At 40.8% G+C, this 21388-nt stretch overlaps 1 protein-coding gene across 3 annotated transcripts in view; it reads left to right on the top strand.

Annotated features, from left to right (window-relative positions):
• Positions 1 to 7164: 7164 nt before the first annotated feature.
• The window catches only part of FNBP1L (formin binding protein 1 like), a 74404-nt gene continuing 60180 nt past the window's right edge, over positions 7165 to 21388 (top strand). For all 3 annotated transcript variants that reach the window (XM_063298302.1, XM_063298301.1, XM_063298304.1), the window contains exon 1: positions 7165 to 7569. In XM_063298302.1, coding sequence (XP_063154372.1) covers positions 7546 to 7569 — 24 coding nt within the window. In that variant the 5' untranslated portion in view covers positions 7165 to 7545. The remainder of the gene's footprint in view (positions 7570 to 21388) is intronic.

The raw sequence follows: 21388 nt of genomic DNA, 5'->3' as shown, positions 1-21388 counted from the left end.
GAGGTCTACCCTTTTCATGTAAATAGTAATCCAGTTGCAGCTGCCATCTTGACTTTTTACCACCACCACCACCTCACAGACGCCGTTAAGAAAAAAGAAACATCACTAAAAGTTATTTACACCAACACCATTCAATTCATCTGTCCATGCTTATCTACATGTGCAAATCTTCCCTGCTTCCGTTATATCCATATACAGCTTCATACACTGCCTTTGGTTCTTTAAACTTCTCATTGCAAACCTCAAAATGTGGGCAATGCTAAACTTTGCTCAGGGGCCACATCAGTGCTTCCCAGGACTCTTTAAATCCTTAACTGTTCTTTGACTATAGCAGCCTTTCTCAACCTTTGACCCTGGGGGAACCCTTGAAATATTTTTCAGGCTTAGGGGAACCCCTGCACATTCAGGCTCAAATATTAAAAAAAAGTTTCTCTCACTTGCTTCTATCTTCTAAAAAAAATACCATGCAAAGCAATACTTAGTGCAGGGTTTCTCAGCCTTGGCAACTTTAAGACATGTGGACTTCAACTCCCAGAATTCCCCAGCCAGCAATATAAAATAAAATAAAATCCAGAATAAAATAAAAGTCCACACATCTTAAAAGTTGCTAAGGTTGAGAAACACTGGCTTAAAGGGCCACATTGACTTATATGCTCTCTATTGTACTTTTATTTTCAGAGATCTTAGATGCTGAATAAAATGAGTCTGATCACAGTAAGAGTTTCTTTTCAGGAATAGCAGCAGTTGCTGCATAAAGACGACATATTATTAATGACATGGAAGTTTCTTTGTTAGCTGTGGCACACAAGGGAGGTCACCAGATCTACAGCAGCCAAAAGGATTGGAGGTTCAGTCACACCTATCAAAAACCCCACTTTCTGTATTTTACCTGTGCCACTGATATTACGGCACCAATGATCTATCAAGCTATTGAAAACATTTGAATATAATTTTGCTGGTTTCAAATCCGATTCTCCCGTGCAATTGGATATTTTTTCCTGTTATACAGTATATATGTAATTGGTTATTTTTTTTACAAAGGAAGCTCCACCTTTTACCACTAGGTGGCTGTCAAGCTTAATGCAATAATTTACTGCATCTACCTTTGAAATACAGAAGCATAATATACTGTATTTTGGAATGTTTAATCATAAAATAATTTCACCTTAATTTTTATTACCGTTGATTAACAGCAAAGCCATAATATCATGGTAGGTAATTACTGTATTATTCAAAGACTATTCTAAAATGTTAGATGCATTAAGCCAGGCAATAATTTTAATGAATTAATGGAGCAATTCTATACCATATGTTAGATCCAGACGCACACTGTTGCTATGGTAGTGGAATTCATGCCCATTCAGCCTGTCATTGGAGGGTGAAATTACATACAAAGAAAACATAACTTTAAAATGTATTCAGATTTTTTTTTCTTTTTGGAACTGAGAAGTGTGTGAAATGTTCTAGAAGGGAAAATAGAGCAAATAATGGACAAATTGCCTATACTTGCCTGACCTGCCTGTCAGTGGTGGTCAACCCTTCCCATCTCTCTTTCATCCTAGTGTTCATCAAATGCTTGGGCCTGGTCCCTAAGCTTATGCTTTGTAGCTTGGGATTCCTTTTCTACATCCTACCACCAGGATAGGGTTAGCATGGGGAGAAAGGGAATTCAATGACACCCCTTTTACTGCTTTGGATTAGAAGGGGGCCTGCCTGTGAGGAAGCAGAGGTGAGACATTTGCTGCTGGCAAGATAGCTGAACAGCCATTTGTGAGTGAGAGACAGTTAATTCTAATGGGATGAAGAGGGGAGGGGAATTAGTCTTGCAGTGATGAGCTTGGCCTATCAGATAAAGTAGAGGTCACATAAGTTGGCAGGCAGCCCTGGCCAAAAGGGTTAATTGGCCCTCTTGATTGTGCCCAGTGGGGGGGCACAGACCTTTTCTTCCTTTCTTTGTTTAGAGCTGTCCAAGTAACTGAATCAGGGGCTTATCTGCTAAAACAGGAACAGAATGCACTGAAACAAACTAATCAAGGTGACTAGCTCTGTCTGAACTAATGAGCCTGAATCGGACAGCAAATGCCCCTTCATGTACCTGACTGTTATCTACTGTTGTGATGCAGATGTTGGAACGCTCTCTCTGGTGACTGTAACATGAAGGTGAGAAATGAACAGTTTAATAAAACTCTGCATTTCAAAGAGAATATTGTATATTTGGCTGTGTGTATCCATTTGGCATTCTCAGGGAAAAGCAATGTTAAAGAAGAAAGCCATGCGTTTGGACTATTTCAACAAAGGTGAAATAATCTATGCACTTTTGACAGTTGTACTGTAGTCCAATACAGAAGAATGGCGCTACATTGGGAAAGCTTGGCCTAGCATCAGAAATTGCAACACACGTATTTCAGATTAAGTAATGACCATATTCGAGCCAATAAACAAGGAACTTCCAGTTTCTTGAATCTCAATTATATTTTATCAGCAGGAAGCATCTAGGAACTGTATGATCAGGATTGTAAGCTTCTCTTTTTATGAGTCATGACTCATCAGCAAGGTTCTATGGGAAGATGAAATGCCATTTTCATTCTGCCTTCCCTCCTTCCAGGTAAAACATTCCTTACCCCTTCATACCCCTTTGATGATTTGTTGTGATCTATAAAGGAGGAAGGGAGACAAGGGGGATTCTTCTATTTTTCCACTAAGTATGGGAAAGGGATGGGTTTGTGGAGCACTTGTACTATTTCCTTTTCACTGCTTGTACAGCAAACTGGAGCCATCAACATCACATGAAACATAAGCATTGTTCCATTATAAACATGAAGTTGCCAAATAATGTCAACCAACAAAAGAACTAATCAGTATGTATCCTGGTGATAACTGGCTCTTGAAAATCTTGAACAGCGAACTTGTTTAGGCTCAGATAAAAACACACCAAGTGGAAAGGTTAGGCAAATGATGAGGAAGACAGCAGAATCACAGAAGAAATCAACACCAAGCACAGAGGTGCCTGGAGACAGCACATAATGTTCTTTCTGCTCAGCAGTAGGAAGAGAGAAATTGTGTGAGCAAAAACCCTTATTTAAGAATGCCCTGAAGAGCAAAGAGAGACAGCAAGGAATTAACAATTAAATAAACAATGAAATTAATGAAATCACCCTGGGGTCTTCTGTTTTGTTTCTTTAACCCATTCAGAGACACAGTATGTTTTGGTCCCGAACCTGTTTATTTGAAGGGAGTTACACTACAGCTTGTCACACTCTCTGTACCTAACATATTGCCTTCTAGGGAGTTTAGCTTTTCCCAGTGCATATTTCCTTTAATTGGTCAGCTGAGTATGTTGTTTTTCTTAGGAAATCTTCCTCCCAAGTTACTAATGTTCTTATTTCACATTCCTTAGTTTATGAGATGTACTCCAGCTCAGTATGCAGAAATGCAAATATTTTAAAGGCAAAAGCATTCCTCATGGACTTATATTTTTTCACCATTAGAAGTTCTTCATTCTCACTGGGTAGTTATCTATTTTCTTGAAACTCATTATTTCTCCTGCTTGTTATTAAGCTTTACTTCTATGAGCATATACAGGGCTTCATACAACCATATGTTTCTTGCCCTCCAGTACCCTTAAAACAGATTATTATTAGTAATAGATTCTTATCACACCTTTATATTTGGTCAACTCAAGGTGGCATCCATGTGTAATGCTCCCGCCTTGTGTTTTCCCAACAACAAACTTGTGGCTGGGCTGAGGTGGGCTGGGCTGAGAAAGAGTGACTGGTCCAAAGTCTCCCAGCTGGCTTTCATGCTTAAGGGAGGACCGGAATGCACGGTCTTCTGGTTTTTAGACCAGCACCTTGGCCACTACACCAAACAACTATAAGATATGTGGACAACTCCCATAATTCCCCAGCTAGCATTGCTGGCTGAGGAATTCTGGGAGTTGAAGTCCACATATCTTAAAGTTGCCATGGTTGAGAAACACTGCTCTAGAGACTGAAATTCAAATGACAAGATATCCAGCTCAATGTTTCATTTGTGAATACTTCACTAACAATACCACGTTCTTTAAGTTTGGTCCTACAAACTGACAAGGGGTTGAAAATGCTGGAGAAGAGCAGCAGCAGCCCATTCTCCATTCCACCAAAGTTCTCAGCCAATCTTCCTTGCTCTCCTCATGCTCTGCCTGTTTTCAGGCATTCAGTATATAATTCTCCAGGATCAAAATGAGATTTAATTGCCAGTCCAATTGACTCCTCTAGATGGAATCATGCATCGTCCTCTCCTTTGGCTTAGACAGCAAAACACCTTTGGCCTTCACCAATGTGTCCATCAGCACCCATCCAAAGAGATTCAAACTACTCTGTGTTACATTAATGCCTTTTCATCAACAAATTAGCCCTTTGTGCAACATACCTTCATGCAAACCAATAGTTACCTTTAAGGCCTCCACCGGAAAAAATGATGACAACAAAACGAAGACTGGAATTCACAAGAAGTTTCTTCAGAATTACTGCTGCTCCATACCAGAAAAATCTTGTCACCTCTCATACCCTGCCTTACCTGACATCGTTTTTCAAATATTATTTTAATTTAAAAAATGAAATGGTATGTTTGTTATGTTTCAAAATAAAGTTTAAGTCTTCAGCATAATCTCTGTTTCCCAGTATGCCTCTGGGCTACATTTATATGATTCACTAAGCCAGATCATTCTAAGAACAAATGTATCATAAACATTTGGAACTTCAGTGTGCCTTAATCACACTTTATACCCAAGGGTTCCGACCCTGAAATCCTATTAAAGATGGCTGCTCCTGGCATAATTGGTACAGTCTTCATTTTTTTTTCAGTCACCTGAAACTGGATAAATCATTTACCTGTGATTTGCACCAGCTATGATACAAAATGCACAAAATTAAATAAATTAGTTATGGTCATTTCAAATTACATAACAAAGTCAGCTAGGTTAGTCTTGCTGCAAATGTGAAACGGTTATTTTGTCAATGACTTAATAGGAATCATAAAGAGAACAGCTACACAATAAAGCTTAGGACCAGTGCTGGGCATATTTTATTATGTCTAACAATAGTTATGCTGATTTTCTTAAGTCAACACTAGAAAAGTCACAGATAATTGCTGATTTCTTTTTAACTACCTGACTCACCATTACCTCATACAGTACACCAGTGTTTCTCAACCTTGGCCACTTTAAGATGTGTGGACTTCAATTCCCAGAATTCCTCAGCTGCCTGGCTGGGGAATTCTGGGAGCTGAAGTCCACACAGCTTTAAGCAGCCTAGGTTGAGAAACATTGCAGTATACCCTCATACTAACCTGAGTATATCAAACTCTATGCCAAGATTCCATCTACCTCTTGTTTACTTGCTTATTTTGCAAGCCTGCTACTGTTGTTATGGTTTCTTGAGTCAGCCCTACCTCTCTTTTATACTGACAATCTACTTGAAATGGTACACATGCTTTATTCAACTTGTCCTTTCATTTATAACATTTAATCACCAAATACTATAACTAACAAGGAAATACCCAATCTTTAAACTGTAAAGTTTCTTTCCAAAAGATTTATTTTTCATTTTTTCCCAGATATTTATCATAGGCTGGAGGCAAATGATCCAACAGATGATCAAGAAATTTATCCTCCAATTGCTGTACTTCTGTCAACATAAAGGGAAAACAGTCACATTACAATGACATTAAAAGAGTTAAAAGATGACTGCATTCCTTACATGAAAGTTAAATATTTCAAAGTCAATGGAGTTATTCATAGAGAAGATACAGTGGATATCATAACGTTTCCATTAAGTAATTGTCCTTATTTTTCCAGCTTATTAAAATAATTCTCCTCTCTCCATTCACAGATTTATGCAGAAATCTTATTCCCCTCTCACTGTCACTTCCCCTTATATTCTGAATGCACACATATATCAGCTCTGGATCCCATCAAATTAGATCATGGCACTTATTTTTTATTTACACAAAATAGTTATACCACTGTTTTGAACTTTCCACTTTTGCTCACATGTTGAAAATGGACCCAGCTGCATGCATTCAGTGATGGAATTGCACTGAGTCAGTGCCACATGAATAGCTCCATTAAGAGAAGAGGGTCTGTATATGCCATAGTAAAAATTATATCAATTTGTCAGGAACAGTACCTTATACATGGATTATTCACTTGCAGTTGTGAAAAGCATTAGCAGTGAGGAACTACTTTCCCCTGAATTAGCCTTACTACAATATTCAGTGCTTGGTACACTCCCAGTATGCAAAGACAAACTATTGCAAAAAAAAAAAAAAGAAAAAAGCATAAGGCTTTTCCAAAGTGAGATTTTAGACAGGAACCTGTTTATCTTGCCTATAGCACTTAGGACACTTTTAGATGCACTAGGGGTTAATTGATATAATTTCTGTACTTCAAGCATCAATTAGCAGACAATTATTTGTTATTTTGTTCCAGCAGCTATAAAACATTTTTGGCCCTCAGATAAGCAGTTTTGCCTGATTTTTGTAAAATGCATATTGGACTGAATTCCTTTTCCCTTTCTTTTAATTTCGATCTAAAAACATGAATACACACATTCTGAAATTTGGCCAAGAGGACAAAATATTGGCTGTCTGCCTTGTCTTTTCTTGTGTAAATTAAAGAAAAGAAATTTGAAGTGGTGAGAATGGGCTTAACCACTCAAGGATGCAGATCTGTGAAACGTCTTTTTCTAGTGCATCCCTCAGTATTAAAACCAAAGGGCCCCCCAAAACCTGCTAACTAGAAAAGGAAGACATCGAAACATGCAGCGATATGGGGTCATTTAAGGAAACTGCAGAAATTTAAGCATCCTTAATCCATAGCTTTTGGTCTGCAACCTAATGAAAAGGAGAGCACGATTTCCCTGTCATACTGTCGAACACGCGACACTCGATTTCTTGCTTGCATGGAATCAAGAACCTGGTAGCACCGTTTGCAAATCGTTTTGTGCTTGCTTTTCTGAAGCGGAAGAGAGCATCCAGAAAGGTGGCACCTCACCTGTAGCAATCCAGAGGCTTCTGACCCCGCCCCCCGCCCCCCGCCCCCCGCGGAGAATCCTCCATTCCGCAGTTTGTATGGCAGAAGGCGGCGGAGACAGGAAACGGGTCAACAGCCACCAGCGTGCGAGCGGCGAAAGAACCCGCCCTCCGCTCGCGCATAATCCCCGAGCCTCCCTAAGGAGCGGCTGCGGTGGCCGAGCCCGCCCCTCTCCCAGGCTCCTCCGCGGCTGCCCGCTCGTCCGCCCTCCCTCCCCCTCCCTTTCCTTATTCCCAGCCTCAAGCGAGGCGGAGTTGGTGATTTGGTCGCTGTCGCCGCCACCTTCTCTCCGGCGCCAAGAGGGGAGACGCTTCCACCGCTCGGGGGCTTCCCGAGAGGACAACGACGGTGTGTGCTGGTGTGCGTTGCTGTCGCCGCCGCCGTTCCTGCCAGCGCCGAAGCCGCGGGAGAAGCGACCCGAAGAGCCACAAAGGAGCGCCGACGGCGAAGCCTGCGCTGCCAGCGGAGTCGCCATGAGCTGGGGCACGGAACTCTGGGTGAGTCCCCCCCCGTTTTCTCTTCGTTGTGCCTGAGGTTCACGGCCACCCCTCTGCGGAGAAGGAACGTGCGAGCTCGGCCGGGTCCTTTGTGGGGAGGCGCAGCCCCTCGCTCCGCAGTGTCCGTGTCGCGGCGGGAGGGGAGAGGGAGGTCGTGCTTGGGCTGCTTTGTTGGGCGAAGTAGTGGAAGCGCCTCGGCGCGGGGAGCGAAGGAGGACTTGGGTAACGTGGGGGTCGGCCTGTTTCCCACGTCTGGGGAGGAGGGGGCGGGGCTCAAAAGATAAATTACCCCCCCCCTTTTTTTTCCTTTCCAGTGCTAGAATTATGCGATAGGATTTGGCTTAATTCATAGGCTTGATTCCTCTCCTGTTGCTTTCCTGCGGTGGGTGAAGGACGTTTGTTTCATTGCGAGACCGCTGGGTCTTTTGGAAAGGTCGACCACAGCATCAGCGCTCTCTCCTTAGAGGAGGTGGGGGAGCTTGAGCTGGTTTCCCTGGTCGTGCAGTTTTCTTTTCCTCCTTAAACAAAGAAAAGGAGCTTGGACGACACAGGGCAAGAAGGGACACATGAATTCATGCTTGGTGAGGCAAATTGGTCAGAATGGTTTTTATGTGAGTGTTTCGTCTTAAGGAAGAAACTGAAGGTGGAAAGTCTTGTAGGTTTGTCGTGCAACGTTTGGGGTGAGTCAGCTGTCCCTGGGATCTGCTTTGGTAGCCTTAGACAAGGCTGGGCTTACTAGGGAAGCTGTAGAGAAGAAGGAAGGTATGTTAAGTAGGTAGGCAAAATAAGCTATTTGTTTAGGGGCTGCAGCTATTTGTTTAGGGGCTGCAGTCCTGCAAATGAGCAGTGAAGATTGCCAGCTAACTAGTAATCAAATCTTCGTTTGGATTTAGTTGAGCTCCAGGGCTAGAATGAGAGGAATTCTTGACTGCAACCTTATAGTATTGTCAGTACTGGCTAGGCATATCGGGTCTGAGTCACTCAGAACCCTATACATTAACATTCTAAAATACCGCACCTTGGTATAGTGTATCTTCTCTTCGGTATTATAGTTCCTTCTTTCAAGTACCTGAGTAATTGAAAAGCAGGCAACTAGACCATTCAGCTGTTTCTGTGCACTGTTAAAAAAAGCATTGTTATTAAACCTTGCTAATAGAAACCATGATGGGAAGCCAAAGTACACAGAGCTCCATGGAGCCAACAACATACAGGGCTATAGGCATCATTTGCCACTTGGGCACTCTGCATAGAACTGTTCTCTCTATTGATTATGGATGGAAAGTAATAGGCAATGTGCATGTCTAGTTACTCTGATGTCTTTGATGTCTGGTGGTTTACTTTAGTGGTTGTATTTGTTAATCAAGAGCTGATCAGTTAGCAATTCCTGTCATTTAATGGCTCTGCTCATTTTATCTTAATAAATTATGCCCAATTGCAGCCATTTCTGGATCAGGAAGTGCTATGCCTAATTACTCGTGTCTTCTTCACCTCACACCTGAGCTCTACAGCTTGCTGTACATTGGGCTGCTGTTGAATCCCTTTTGCAAACTCATCTGGTACATCATGCAGTTGCCTGTATAATTATGAGTACATCAACATTTCTCTGTGTTAACACTTTTGCTTCAGGAGCTGCATTGGGTGCCAGGTAGCTCCCAGGTGCAATTCAGCATGCTGGTTATCGCCTTTAAAGACCTTCATTGCTCAGGGCCTGGATATCTATGAAACTACCTTCTCTGGATTGAATCTGCCTGCTCAGTGAGATTGGGAAGAGAGGGCTTGCTGAAGGTTCCCTTTTTGAGGGAATGCCATTTATAGGGACCCTGAGTAAGCTGCTTAGAGGCTATGGGAATTTAACAACCTAGATTGATTGATTGATCAGTCAATTAATCAATAGGAACTTTGACATGGGAGTACATTTGTTGTCATGTGCACATGTATTAATTAATTCCTTAAAAAAAACTTAAGCTAGTGATGGCACCCAGTTCAAAAATATTGACCAAATTGTGTACAGCAGCTTTGATAGGATGCTATGTTTTTTCTTTTGTAGTTTGGTGATTTCTCTAGTATTATGATATTGTATCTGATTATTTATTTATTACATTTATATCCCAGCTTTCATTCAGGAGTTCAAGGCTACATAAGTTGTGTTCACTCCTTCTGTTTTGTGCTTATGACATAGGTTGGCCTGAAAGAGAGTAACTAGCCCAAAGTCATTCATTGAGTTTCCATGGCTGAGGATAATCTAGAACAGTGTTTCTCAACCTTAGCAACTTTAAGATGTGTGGACTTCAGCTCCCAGAATTTCCCAGCCAACAAGCTGGGTGGAGAATTCTGGGAGTTGAAGTCCATACATCTTAAAGTTGTTAAGGTTGAGAAATACTGATCTAGAATCTGGGCTTTCCTGCTCCTAGGCCAACATTTTAAATCACTACACCACACTGACTCTCCTGTCGAATTGTATTTTAATCTGTCAAATTTAAAGCATACTTTCATTTATGTATTACTAAATTAATGTTTAGTAGTGTGACTTGTAAAGCTATTCTGACTTTTTTATCCATTCAATTGTGTCACAACATTAATTGGAAATTGGAAATATGTCAGAAAATATGGCAAAAAGCTTTTTAGAAATGATTGCAAGTTAAAGCATATATGAAATGAAATTTCTTTAATTAGAATCTTAATCACTTCAATGAGTTTATCATGTGTGAGGGGGAAAAAAACTTGCTGCTGCTAGAGTTACTGCTTCTGTGGGAAAGACCTGCCCTTTCTTTTTAGACATTGACTGTATTTTTAGATGCTGAAGTAACTATCTAACATGTACAAATTTTTGTTTTGGATCAATAGTGAACAGCAGTAGAACAGAAATACTGAGTTCAGGAAAAGCATCTGAGTCTAAAATACTGGCTTTTATAAAACTACTTTTTGTTGTTGTTGTTGTTGTTGAAAGATAACCATGTGATCACTTACCTGATGTAAACCAAAATGTAAATTAAACTTTAAGACTAGATACAGTTATTTGTGCAGCTACGTGATTGACTTGGATCTAGTGCAGCATTATAGCTATAAAGTCATTTAAATAAAGAACAGAAGTGGTATGCAAAAGTAACCTAATTATTTAGATTACATCAGTGGAAGGGATACATTTTAATTTCTATCTATATTCTATCTCTTGTAAATATTTTGTAGATAAATACTGATGTTTTTACAACATATATATGAAAATGTATGAATTGGCCAACATAGTCATACATAGGGAGGGACAAAGCATTTGTGCCTTAAAACACAAATCATAAGACACAAGCATAAGAATAGCGTGTGTGTATTGTTGTTGTTAGTTGCTGTCAAGTTGTTTGCGACTCGTGGTGACCCTATGTATGACAGAACGAAATGCTGTTTGGTCTTGTTCCATATGCCTAACTGTTCCAGTGTTTGCATCCATTGTTGCGGTAATTGTATCAATCCATCGCATTGTAGGTCTTCCAGGGTAGCGTTTTTATAAAACTACAGGCAGTCCTTTTTTAGCAACCACAATTGGGACCAACAATTTGGTTGTTAAGCAAAGTGGTTGCTAAGTGAAACTGCAACTGTGCTTATGATCTTACTTAGCTTTCCTTTGCCTTACAGACCTGTGAAGGTTGTAAATGCAAGGACTGGTTGCAAAGTTACTTTTTCATCACTGTTATAACTGCAAGCGGTCGCTAAAGGACTACTACCTGTACATGTTCTGACAAAAGAGATAACACATTTTGCAGTTAAATTTTGGAAAGCTGTAAAATATTCTTTCAAGTGTTTTGCTAGTGGAGGCATAGTAACTTCATGGTCTTTTTTCAGATAAGTGTGCTTCAGAAATATTAGGAACAGGTCAAACAGTTTATAGGGAAGCCCTGAAAAGATTTATTCTCTGCAGTGTTGTTGAATCCTCTTCCTTTCTAGACCCTTTCTTCTTGAATATATTTTTCAAAGAATGATGCACATTCATTATTGTGTTTGCACTGAAAGCTTTATTTTGTAATTACCATAGAATTTTAAGAAAGGAAGGTTCACCCTATACTTACTGATTCAGTGCCCATATTTGAGCGAATATGCTAGTACTTACCTTGTGTTTTAGAAATATGATTAACAAATCTACTTCATGAATGCAAACCATCCTGTATATTATGTATTAAAAAACATTTTTATCCAAGGACAGAAAATGATATCTCTTTCTCTTTTATAATAGCAGCTTGTGTACATTGGCCATATTACATGGTAATTCTCCATGTTGGTAGAGACAGAGACAGAGAAGAAATATTTATCCACATGGCAATGTTCATAAGGCAATGTTCTTAAGACAATGTTCTTAAGACTAAGTTCTCATTTGAAAAGTTCCTTTAGCCTGTTTCAGAAATGGAGAGATATTTATAATAGCGCTGTGTTCAAAAAATGCATGTAAAATCCCAAGATTTCATCAGAATGATGAAACATGGGTTGTAACTTTGTGACACAAGCTCTCTCCTTATGCATATTTATATGATGTTGCAGTAGATGAACAAAAGGGGCTGGGTTTGCATTGCAGTCCATATTTTGTTATTTCTCTTTCTGTGAACCCCATGACCATATAGAATTGCAGCCAGTGGTAAACTGTCTGAATCAACTAGCAGTGCTCATAAGATTATGCGTGTAATGTCCTACATCTTCACAGATGAGTTTATAGTTTCATATGGTAGTTCTCTTCATAGCTGCTTGAACATACAAACACAGATTCTAAAATGCTCCTGAACATACAGAGACCCATCTAAAATGCTCCTGAAGAAACTAAGCAACTTATTTATATCTTCAAAGTATACTTTAAAATCCTCTAGCCTTCTAGTTTTCCTAATAGTGTACAGATAGTCCTCACTTAACTACCATTCATTCAGCAATGGTTCAAAGTTATGATGGTGCTGAATGAATAGTAGTTATGGCTGGTTCTCTAAGTTATGGCCGTTGAGTGTCCCTGTGGTCATGTATCAAAGTTTGGGCACTTGGCAGCCCGCCTGCATTTACAATTGCACCACGTGTTTCAACTCCCACCTGCTATCTCCCTCCCATCTCTGCCCTTTTGGCTGCCCTGCACTCAACTGCCTGCCCCTGCCACCTTCCACCACCCCCTGCTGACCTCTGTCTTCTTCCTTCTGCTGCTGATGAGGCATGCCCAGCCAAGGCAGCTGCTGGCCCTTTTCAGGGTCTCACAAGGCCTCCCTGAAACCTCATGAAGGGCCAGCAGCTGCTTTGGCTAGATGCGCCTCATCAGCGGGAGTAAGAAGATGGCAAAGATCAGCTGGGGGTGGCAGGGGGTAGGTGGCAGAGTACAGGCCGGCCAAAAGGGCAGAGATGGGGAGATAAGGCAGGTGGGGGGAGTTGAAGCAGAGGCAAGCATGGCAGGGGTGTGAGGCCCTTGCCTAACAACTGTGCAGTCCTGGCCTAACTATTGCAACTGAGATTACTGGAACTGCCATCGCCAAGTGGTGCAGTCACATGATGTTTCGCCTAATGACTGCTTCACTTGGTGATGGAAAGTCTGGTCCCAATTAGGGTCATTAAGTGAGGACTACCTGTGTTTGTAAAAGCAAAATACAGCAAATGTAACCATATTACAGGTAGTCCTCGTTTAGCAACTGTTCGCGGTTCTGTTCACAGGTCTGTAAAGCAAAGGAAAGCTGAAGTAAGATCATAAGCACAGTCACAGTTTCACTTAGAGACTGTTTCACTTAAGGGCTAACTTGCCAGTCCCAGTTGTGGCTAACAAGGACTATCTGTAATTTCTTTGGGAATCGTCTGCAGAGTAGTGAACTGTAATGGAATGTGGTTGTGGTAGATCAATTTCAGAGTCACATGTTGCAAAATGTTACATAGATACATTTGTTTCAAAGGTTTTTCTCTAAAGAACTTGAATGAGATACCGTTTTAAGCAGTTTTTAAAACTGGGCACTTACTTCAGTGCTGCAGATAAGAATAAATAGCTCAGAAAAATGTCACCAGCCTGCTTGTATATATTGCTGGGCAGCTTGAGTGACAGGTTTGACAAGTTACTAACCTTGAAGGAATTGTTATTCTCTCTCCAGATGAGTTAGCAGTGGCTAGCTGTAAGCCTTCCTTACTTTAGAATAGTAAAGTTTGTCCAACCATGAACATAAGATTAAAAAAAAAATCTTACCAAGCAAATTGCTTTTTCAACTTCATGCAACTTAAGGTAACAGTGTTAGTATCTTTCTAGAAATTGTCTGACTGCATGGCTATCTGATACTCTCATCTTTTTTCCAAGGAAAATGAATCATTAGTCTTGAGAGGGTTTTTTTTCCTCCATTAGTTAAATTTTCCAGATTGGCAGTAATATTCCAGTATTTGTAGCTAAGTTATTTAAATCTGCTGAAGTAAACACTGTTCCAATATCTTTTATGAAATTATTTAGGACAATTGTTCCTCAAACTGCTGTGAAATGGGAGACATGCTTAAAAAAAACAAACCACACTGTTTTCATTTAAAACTAACTGATGTCATTTATTGAGAGAAAGGGGGAGAACATTTCCAACAATCAGATTTTTTTCATGTCCAAATAACCTGAACATGATGGAGGTAAAAAAATAAGGAATATAAATTCCAGAAATAGAAGTGAATCATTCTCAGATGTTTACGCTTTTAAACAGTTAATTGCTTCTCAGATAATTGTTTGGAAAATCATCTTATTTCTACATTTGAAAGCTAAAATAATTTGAAAGCTAAAATAATTAAAAAAAGCTAAGGTTGGCATACCTTGAAACTAATGTGTTTGCAGCTTCTTCATCATCTGATGCGTGAAGCATTGAATAATATTTCTGTATACATGGACTGAGATATAAGAGTGGAAAACCAAACTTGAGAGTTTAAGAAGAGGAGGAAGTAAAACATATCCTGCTTACGTTTGGTAGAGTTTTAGATGATTTACGAAATCAATTAAATATGAAAAATTGAGACAACAAAGCAGCAGAGGACACTAGAGCAGTAGTACAAATATTTAAAATATTTAAAGGACAATTTGAAAATCACAACAACAGAATTATATATTAAAGGCTAAAAAGGAAGGACTTCAATTTTGGGGAGGCTATTAATGAGGAAAAATGATGGACTGCCCCAGAAGGTCATTCCAGAGCCTGTGTGGACTTCAGCCAAACTAGATGGATATGAGGAGCTCCTGAGACATAAAAGAGGGCCTGACAGAAAGTCAGATTTATACAGGAAGAGGAGGAGGAAACCTTCAAATATCCTGATCATGCAGGGCTTTAAAGATCAACATCAGCACTCTGAATGGTGCTGAAAACCTTCTAAGAGATAATGCATTCATTTCAGTTCCTTGCTCCTTCTGGACCAGTTGTAGTTTTTGAATACTTTTAGAAGGCAATCATGTGTAGAGTGCATTGCAGTAATCCAGACATGATGAAATTAGGCATTTTTCACCTGGCCTAATACGCTTTCTCTAGAGTCAAGGCCACTTTCAGCAAAAAAAAACCCTTTCCAAGGTACATAACTACTTTCAAGGAGAGTGCTACATCGTTCAACCCAGGTTGTACTGCAGTTAGCCTTTTGCCTTCTTGGAATGAGATGGAAGAAAGGAATAACAGAGTTAGGTGTCATCCACATATTAGTGACCTAACCCCACAACTGCAGATATCCCCTCCTAGCAGTATCATCTGTATGCTAAATAGCATAGGGGATGCTTAGAGTCCTGTGGAACCATATAGACCAATGAACAGAGAGCTCAACAAGCATCCCCTAGCATCACCTTCTAAGACTGACCGCTATAAAATGTATCTTCAAGGCCCATTCTTTAAACCATTGCAGAAGGATACTATGAATAATTAAATTGAAAGTCCACAGAACCAGGAGGGAAGTCTTGACCCTGTCCAGTTCCTGACACAATCCATCAAAGTGACCAAGGCTGTGTTAACCCAAAACAAGGGCTAAAATCAAATTGAGGTTGATTTAGAAAATCCACCAGCATGTCTATTGTATAGGATTATGCTATAAATAGTAGAAAAGCATTGTTAGCAGATGAAGGTATTGTAGTGAGCTCTGGATGAAGGAATACTACTTATAGTGTCATCAGTTTTCCTAATTTTATTTATTTATTAGACATATTTCTATCCTACTGTAGCTGAAAAGACTCTCAGTGGCTTACATAAAATATAAAAAACCAATGACAGCATTATATATTGTGTTCTATAAAGAAAGGATAGTGTCATTCATTCCCACTGGGTGTTTTCTGTCTAGGCTTAAGGGATCAGACTATTAAGTAGAAATATAATGTACTGTTATAATAGCTCTGGGAATTGTTGTAGTATGAGGGTTTGAATCCCTTAATTTAATTAAAATAAATATTTTGGAGAACTTCACTGAAGGGATCTGTTGATCTGAGACAGTTATTTTCTGGAAGAAGAAAGTTCCATTGTAGTTTTTAGAGTGTCTTGCTAATAGTGAGTTAATTGGTATGTATGTAATTAGGTTATACTTGATTCTAATTCAGTGGTATCTTGGCAAAAAGTTTATGTGCTCAGCCTTTTAGATAATTTTCAGTTCTTCCAGCTGTATAATAGCTGGAAAAGAGGAAATAATGGAAGCTGATTTCATCAAATGTTGATTTTCTGGCTGAATTAATTGCCAAATACAATTGGTTTTCTAATGCATAAAATCTTGACTCATATTTATAGTTTTGTTCTGATCCAGAGTATGTGTGAGTTGTTTGCATCATTTTTGTATAATATCTGCTAAACCTGAAAACTCTGTTGAATAGTTCTGGTCCCTAAAATAATGCTACCTTTAAAAAAAATATAAGGACTCTCATTTTGCATGTAGATGTTTCATAAGTCTACAACAATACAATTAAACTTAAGTAGTTATTTGTTTTATGAACATATTCCAAACAATCTACCTACAGTAAGTGTCAACCATTTAAAATGTTACCCATTTCATTAAACTGGTTTACTTGGATACATAGTGTTTGTTCCTTAGCATTTCAGCATATCAATTATTTGCTGAACAGGGAGGGACTGTTAAAATCAATGCAGTATAGGTTGGTACAAAACAAATTTGCTTAATGGATGTTCCATTTTAGCTACTAGCGAGATTTTGAGCATTGTAGGATAAATTGTTGATAACTGAATGCCCTCTTAATACCTTGAATACAGTTAATTTAGAAATCAATACAATATTTACAGAATCGGATATTGCATATATAAATAAGAGCTTACAGGCCAATTCCTAATGTTATTATGCTGAATAGTTGTTTTCCCAGTTCCAGTGGTTAATATAATGTCCTGATCCAATGTTCAACTATTAGTGCATCAGTAGCTACAGAAATGAAAGCTAAGATGGACAGTTAACACAGTATCCTTGGAACTTTGCCTACCATCTCAATATTGCACTCTAATGACATTTCCATGCACTTATTTTTATTTATTAATCAAATTTATTTATTAATCAAATTTATCACCGCCCATCTCCCAAAAGGGACTCTGGGCGGTTTACAATAAAAGATACTTATCAATGTATGACATTGTCTGGATGGCCTTATGATTTTTCTCTAGCAAAACCACACAGCTGGATCAATGCAGTAGAATTTATCTCCTATAGAGATCACAGTGCTATTTCCTGTACCATCTTGCTGTGCATGAGAGGCCAACATAGAAATTCCAGAAATCCTACTGTCAGCACTAGACCATTCGAGCATTCACACAGTGACAGTCAGGAGACCATGATCCTTTAACTGTTTAATGAAGTGAAATGACTAGGACAGAAGTAAAGCTGTGAATGGAGAATTCCCGTTAAAACATACGTTTAAAACTACATTCCCTTAATTGCCTTTCTTTCCCATGAAAGTATGTCACCCCCCTTCCCATCCAGGTGGTGTTGCTGGTGTATCTGTATTGACTGGCCTTGATGTGAACCACCATAAATCTATAGCCATAATAATGCAATTCACACTCCAACCCAACACCCCCTCCCATCTGGCGACAGAGAGTCTGCCCCATTGATAAGGAAGTGATGGAAGATGCTCCGATAAGGGGTTCTGTGAACCTTTTGATCGGAGGAATCTGACACCTATGCAAACAATGCCTCTCCATAGCTAACTCTAAATTATTATTTTGTAGTATGACCGCAGACCTAAAGAAGAACTGAAAACACAACTACAAGGTAGTAGTATGAGCTTTTGAGAGGATTTGGTAACATGAGGAAATGAAGGAGTTCTGTACAATAGAAATATAAGATTGTGGTTTCAATAGGCCAGAGTCTTAACTTTAGGAAGAACTGTTTGGTAGAAGGAAGTTGTGTGATGAGTCCTTTTGATAGTTTTTTAGTATTTAAACCCAGGGTAGAAAGATTATTGATGCTTTTGAAGTTTGATGTTGGAGAAGACTCCTGAGAATACCATGGATAGCCAAGAAAAACAAATGGATCATTGAACAAATCATCCCAGAGTTCTCACTCGAAGAACAAATAACCTGGCTCAAATGAAAATCAGATCAAATCTTTAATATGGCCATAGACCAGCATAAAAATGATAATACTTTGAACACATTGTACAAAAACTTAGCTCTCTGGAAAAGGCTCTCATATTGGAAAAGCAGAAAGGAGAGAAGAGAGCAACCAGCAGCAAGGTGAATGGACTCAATTACAGTGGTGATGGGTGCATCATTGGAAGACCTGAAAGACCAGGCTAGGGACAGATCCTCCTGGAGAAAATCTATGTGGTTGCTAATAGTTGATACCAACTTGATGGCACATAATCAATATTAGTTTGGCCCTAAATAAGAGCACTGATGACAGCATATGACAGGATGGTCTTGCCGAGATGGAAAGCCATGCTGGGAGCCAAGCTTCCAGTCAAAGTATCCAGCTAACTCCCTGGAAGGACAGCCTTGGCGGGCTTGAACATAGTCTTAGAGGATCGCTTTGAAGGCTAGTGGTTCTCAAAAGAGACTTTGGAGACATGACTGTTATTGGACTCTGGGCAGGTCTTCTGAATAGCCTAGGAATGACATCTGAGGACAGACTGGAATGGAGGCTCAGTCGTAGCTGTTAGCTGTCTTGGATGTTGGAGCTGAATTGCCAGGCCAGGAAAATAATTTGGACAGTGACTGGTGTGATTTTCACCCAGAATTAGAGGATGCAAGCAGGACAGTAAAGATCTTTCTCCATACAAGAGATTAGAGTGCTAAGTAGGAAAATCAGAAGGGCCTCCTGTTGTGAGAGTATGGGTAGGGGACTCCAGCCTGCAAAATGAGAGCTGGAGGAGGAGGAATTCTTGCAGTATGGAGGAAGCCAGATTTTTATTTGTGTGTGTGTGTGTGTGTGTGTGTGTGTGTTTATAATTTTTTTATCCCGCCTTTATTATTTTTATAAATAACTCAAGGCCGGGAACATACCTAATACTCCTTCCTCTTCCTATTTTCTCCACAACAACAACCATGTGAGGTGAGTTGGGCTGAGAGAAAGTGACAGGCCCAAAGTCACCCAGCTGGCTTTCATGCCTAAGGCAGGACTAGAACTCACAGTCTCCTGGTTTATAGGCTGACGCCTTAATCGCTAGACCACTCAACTACTATGCCTGTGTAGGGAAATAAGGGAAGTTGAGATTATAGGGGGGTTGATGTTATGAAATGTGACTGTAGGGTTTCTATCCTGGCTTGAGTTACCTGGCCAGTTAGTGGGATTGGCAGGCCATGTTTGTTTGATCATACATGCTGCTTGTGGTATTGCTAGTGGATAGGCTGTTGTGTGCCTGTGTAGTTGACTGGATTAGAAGATTGTAGTTTGGATTGGTTTATGTGGATGGAATGTGACCATGAATTGAGGGTGAAAGCAGGATGATTTGAGGGAGATTAAGTGGGAGTGCCATAGTTGCTGTTCCAGGGCAAAGGCGATCAAAACAATTTTATTTATTTATTTTTATCACCGCCCATCTCCCTCATACAGGGGACTCTGGGCAATTCACAATAAAACAGTTTAAAATTCAATAAAATTATAAAAATATCATTAATCCATCAATATCAATAAATAAATATAAAATGTAATGAGATCCAAGTAATGGCAGATCTAATACCCCCCAAGGGGGGACAAGACCGGCCTCGGCAGGACTAGGGAACCAACCAACCCCAAGAGTGGCTCTTCCTCTCCCCACTCCAGGCATGGTGACAAAACCAGGTCTTCAATGCTTTCCTGAAGTCCAAAAGAGAGGAGGCTAGCCTCACTTCTGGGGGAAGGGCGTTCCTAAGGGCAGGAGCTGCTGCAGAGAAGGCCCGCCTCCTGAACCCTGCCAGATGGAATTCTCTTGCGGACGGGGTCCACAGCATGCCCTCTCTGCACGATCGGGTGGGATGGGTTGATGTAATGGGGATGAGACTGTCCCTTAGGTAACCTGGAACCATGCCATGTAGGGCTTTAAAGGTGATAACCAACACCGTGAATTGGACCCAGAAGCAAACTGTCACCCAGTGCAGCTTGCGAAGCAAAGGGGTAATACGTGCTGATCTTGAAGCACCCAAAATTGCCTGCACAGCCGCATTTTGGACCAGCTGTAGCTTCCAGATACTCTTCAAGGGTAGCACCATGTAGAGTGTGTTGCAGTAGTCTATATGGGAGATGACCACGGCATGAGTGACCGTTCAAAGGGCCTCTTGCTCCAGGAAGGGGCATAACTGGCTCACAACACAAAGTTGTGCTAAGGCCCTTCTGGCCACGACTACCACCTGCTCTTCAAGCAGGAGTTGTGAGTCCAAGAGGGCCCCCAAGTTACGCACTGGCTCTGTCTGGGGCAGTGCAACCCCATCCAAGACTTAAGATGGCAAATTCCTAGGAGCCGAGGGGCCATTAACCCACAGACACTCCATCTTACTAGGGTTCAGCTGAAGCCTGTTGTTCCCCATCCAGGCCCCCACAGCCCCCAGGCACCTGGAGAGGGCAGTCACTTACTTCCCCCAGGATGGAGATGTATAACTGAGTATCATCAGCATATTGATGATACCTCATTCCGTGGAGATGGATGATCTCACCCAGCGGTTTCATGTAGATGTTAAGGGGAGGAGAAAGTACCGACCCCCGCGGCACCCCACAAAGGAGAGGTCGTGGGCCCGATCTCTCCTCCCCTACTAACACTGACTGGGACTGGGACTGGCCCTGGAGGAAGGAGGTGAACCAGCGTAAAACCACACTGCCCACCCCCAACTCCCTGAGCTGACCCAAAAGGATACCATGGTCGATGGTATCGAAAGCCGCTGAGAGGTCAAGGAGGGCAAGGATGGATGCACTGCCTCCATCCCACTCCCGCCAGAGATCATCCATAAATGCAACCAATGCTGTTTCTGTCCTATATCCGGGCCTGAAACCTGACTGAGAGGGGTCTAGATAATCCACTTCCTCCAGGATCCTCTGGGGCTGCAGTGCCACCACCTTCTCAACCACCCTCCCCAATGCTGCCAATCTTAATTTCTGGCTTAGCTGCCCCATTTCTTGCTCCTGGTAGTCAGGTAGCTGGAGGCTTTGGGGGTCAAGCTGCCTCTTGTAAATGCCAGATTATGATTGCATTTGATTGTGAATCAGGTGGATCTGAAATGCATTACTGAAATCTGATTGGGAAGGGGGCAGTGATTATGCCTTTTCTGAGATCTCCCCTTCCAGGGCCAAGGGGGAAAATTTTCACTGAACTTATGCAATACCTTATTTGTGACCAGGGACCCTACTTTTGTGGTGACAGAGTATGAATGTCTACATGTTGTGAGTACCAAACTGTACCTACTACCCATTCAGATCTGTCTCCAGGCTCCTTGAT

The sequence above is a fragment of the Candoia aspera genome, chromosome 3 (genome assembly GCF_035149785.1).
Source record: "Candoia aspera isolate rCanAsp1 chromosome 3, rCanAsp1.hap2, whole genome shotgun sequence".
Lineage (NCBI taxonomy): Eukaryota > Metazoa > Chordata > Lepidosauria > Squamata > Boidae > Candoia > Candoia aspera.
The sequence above is the reverse complement of the archived record's forward strand: the minus strand, read 5'-3'. Positions and strand labels throughout refer to the sequence as shown.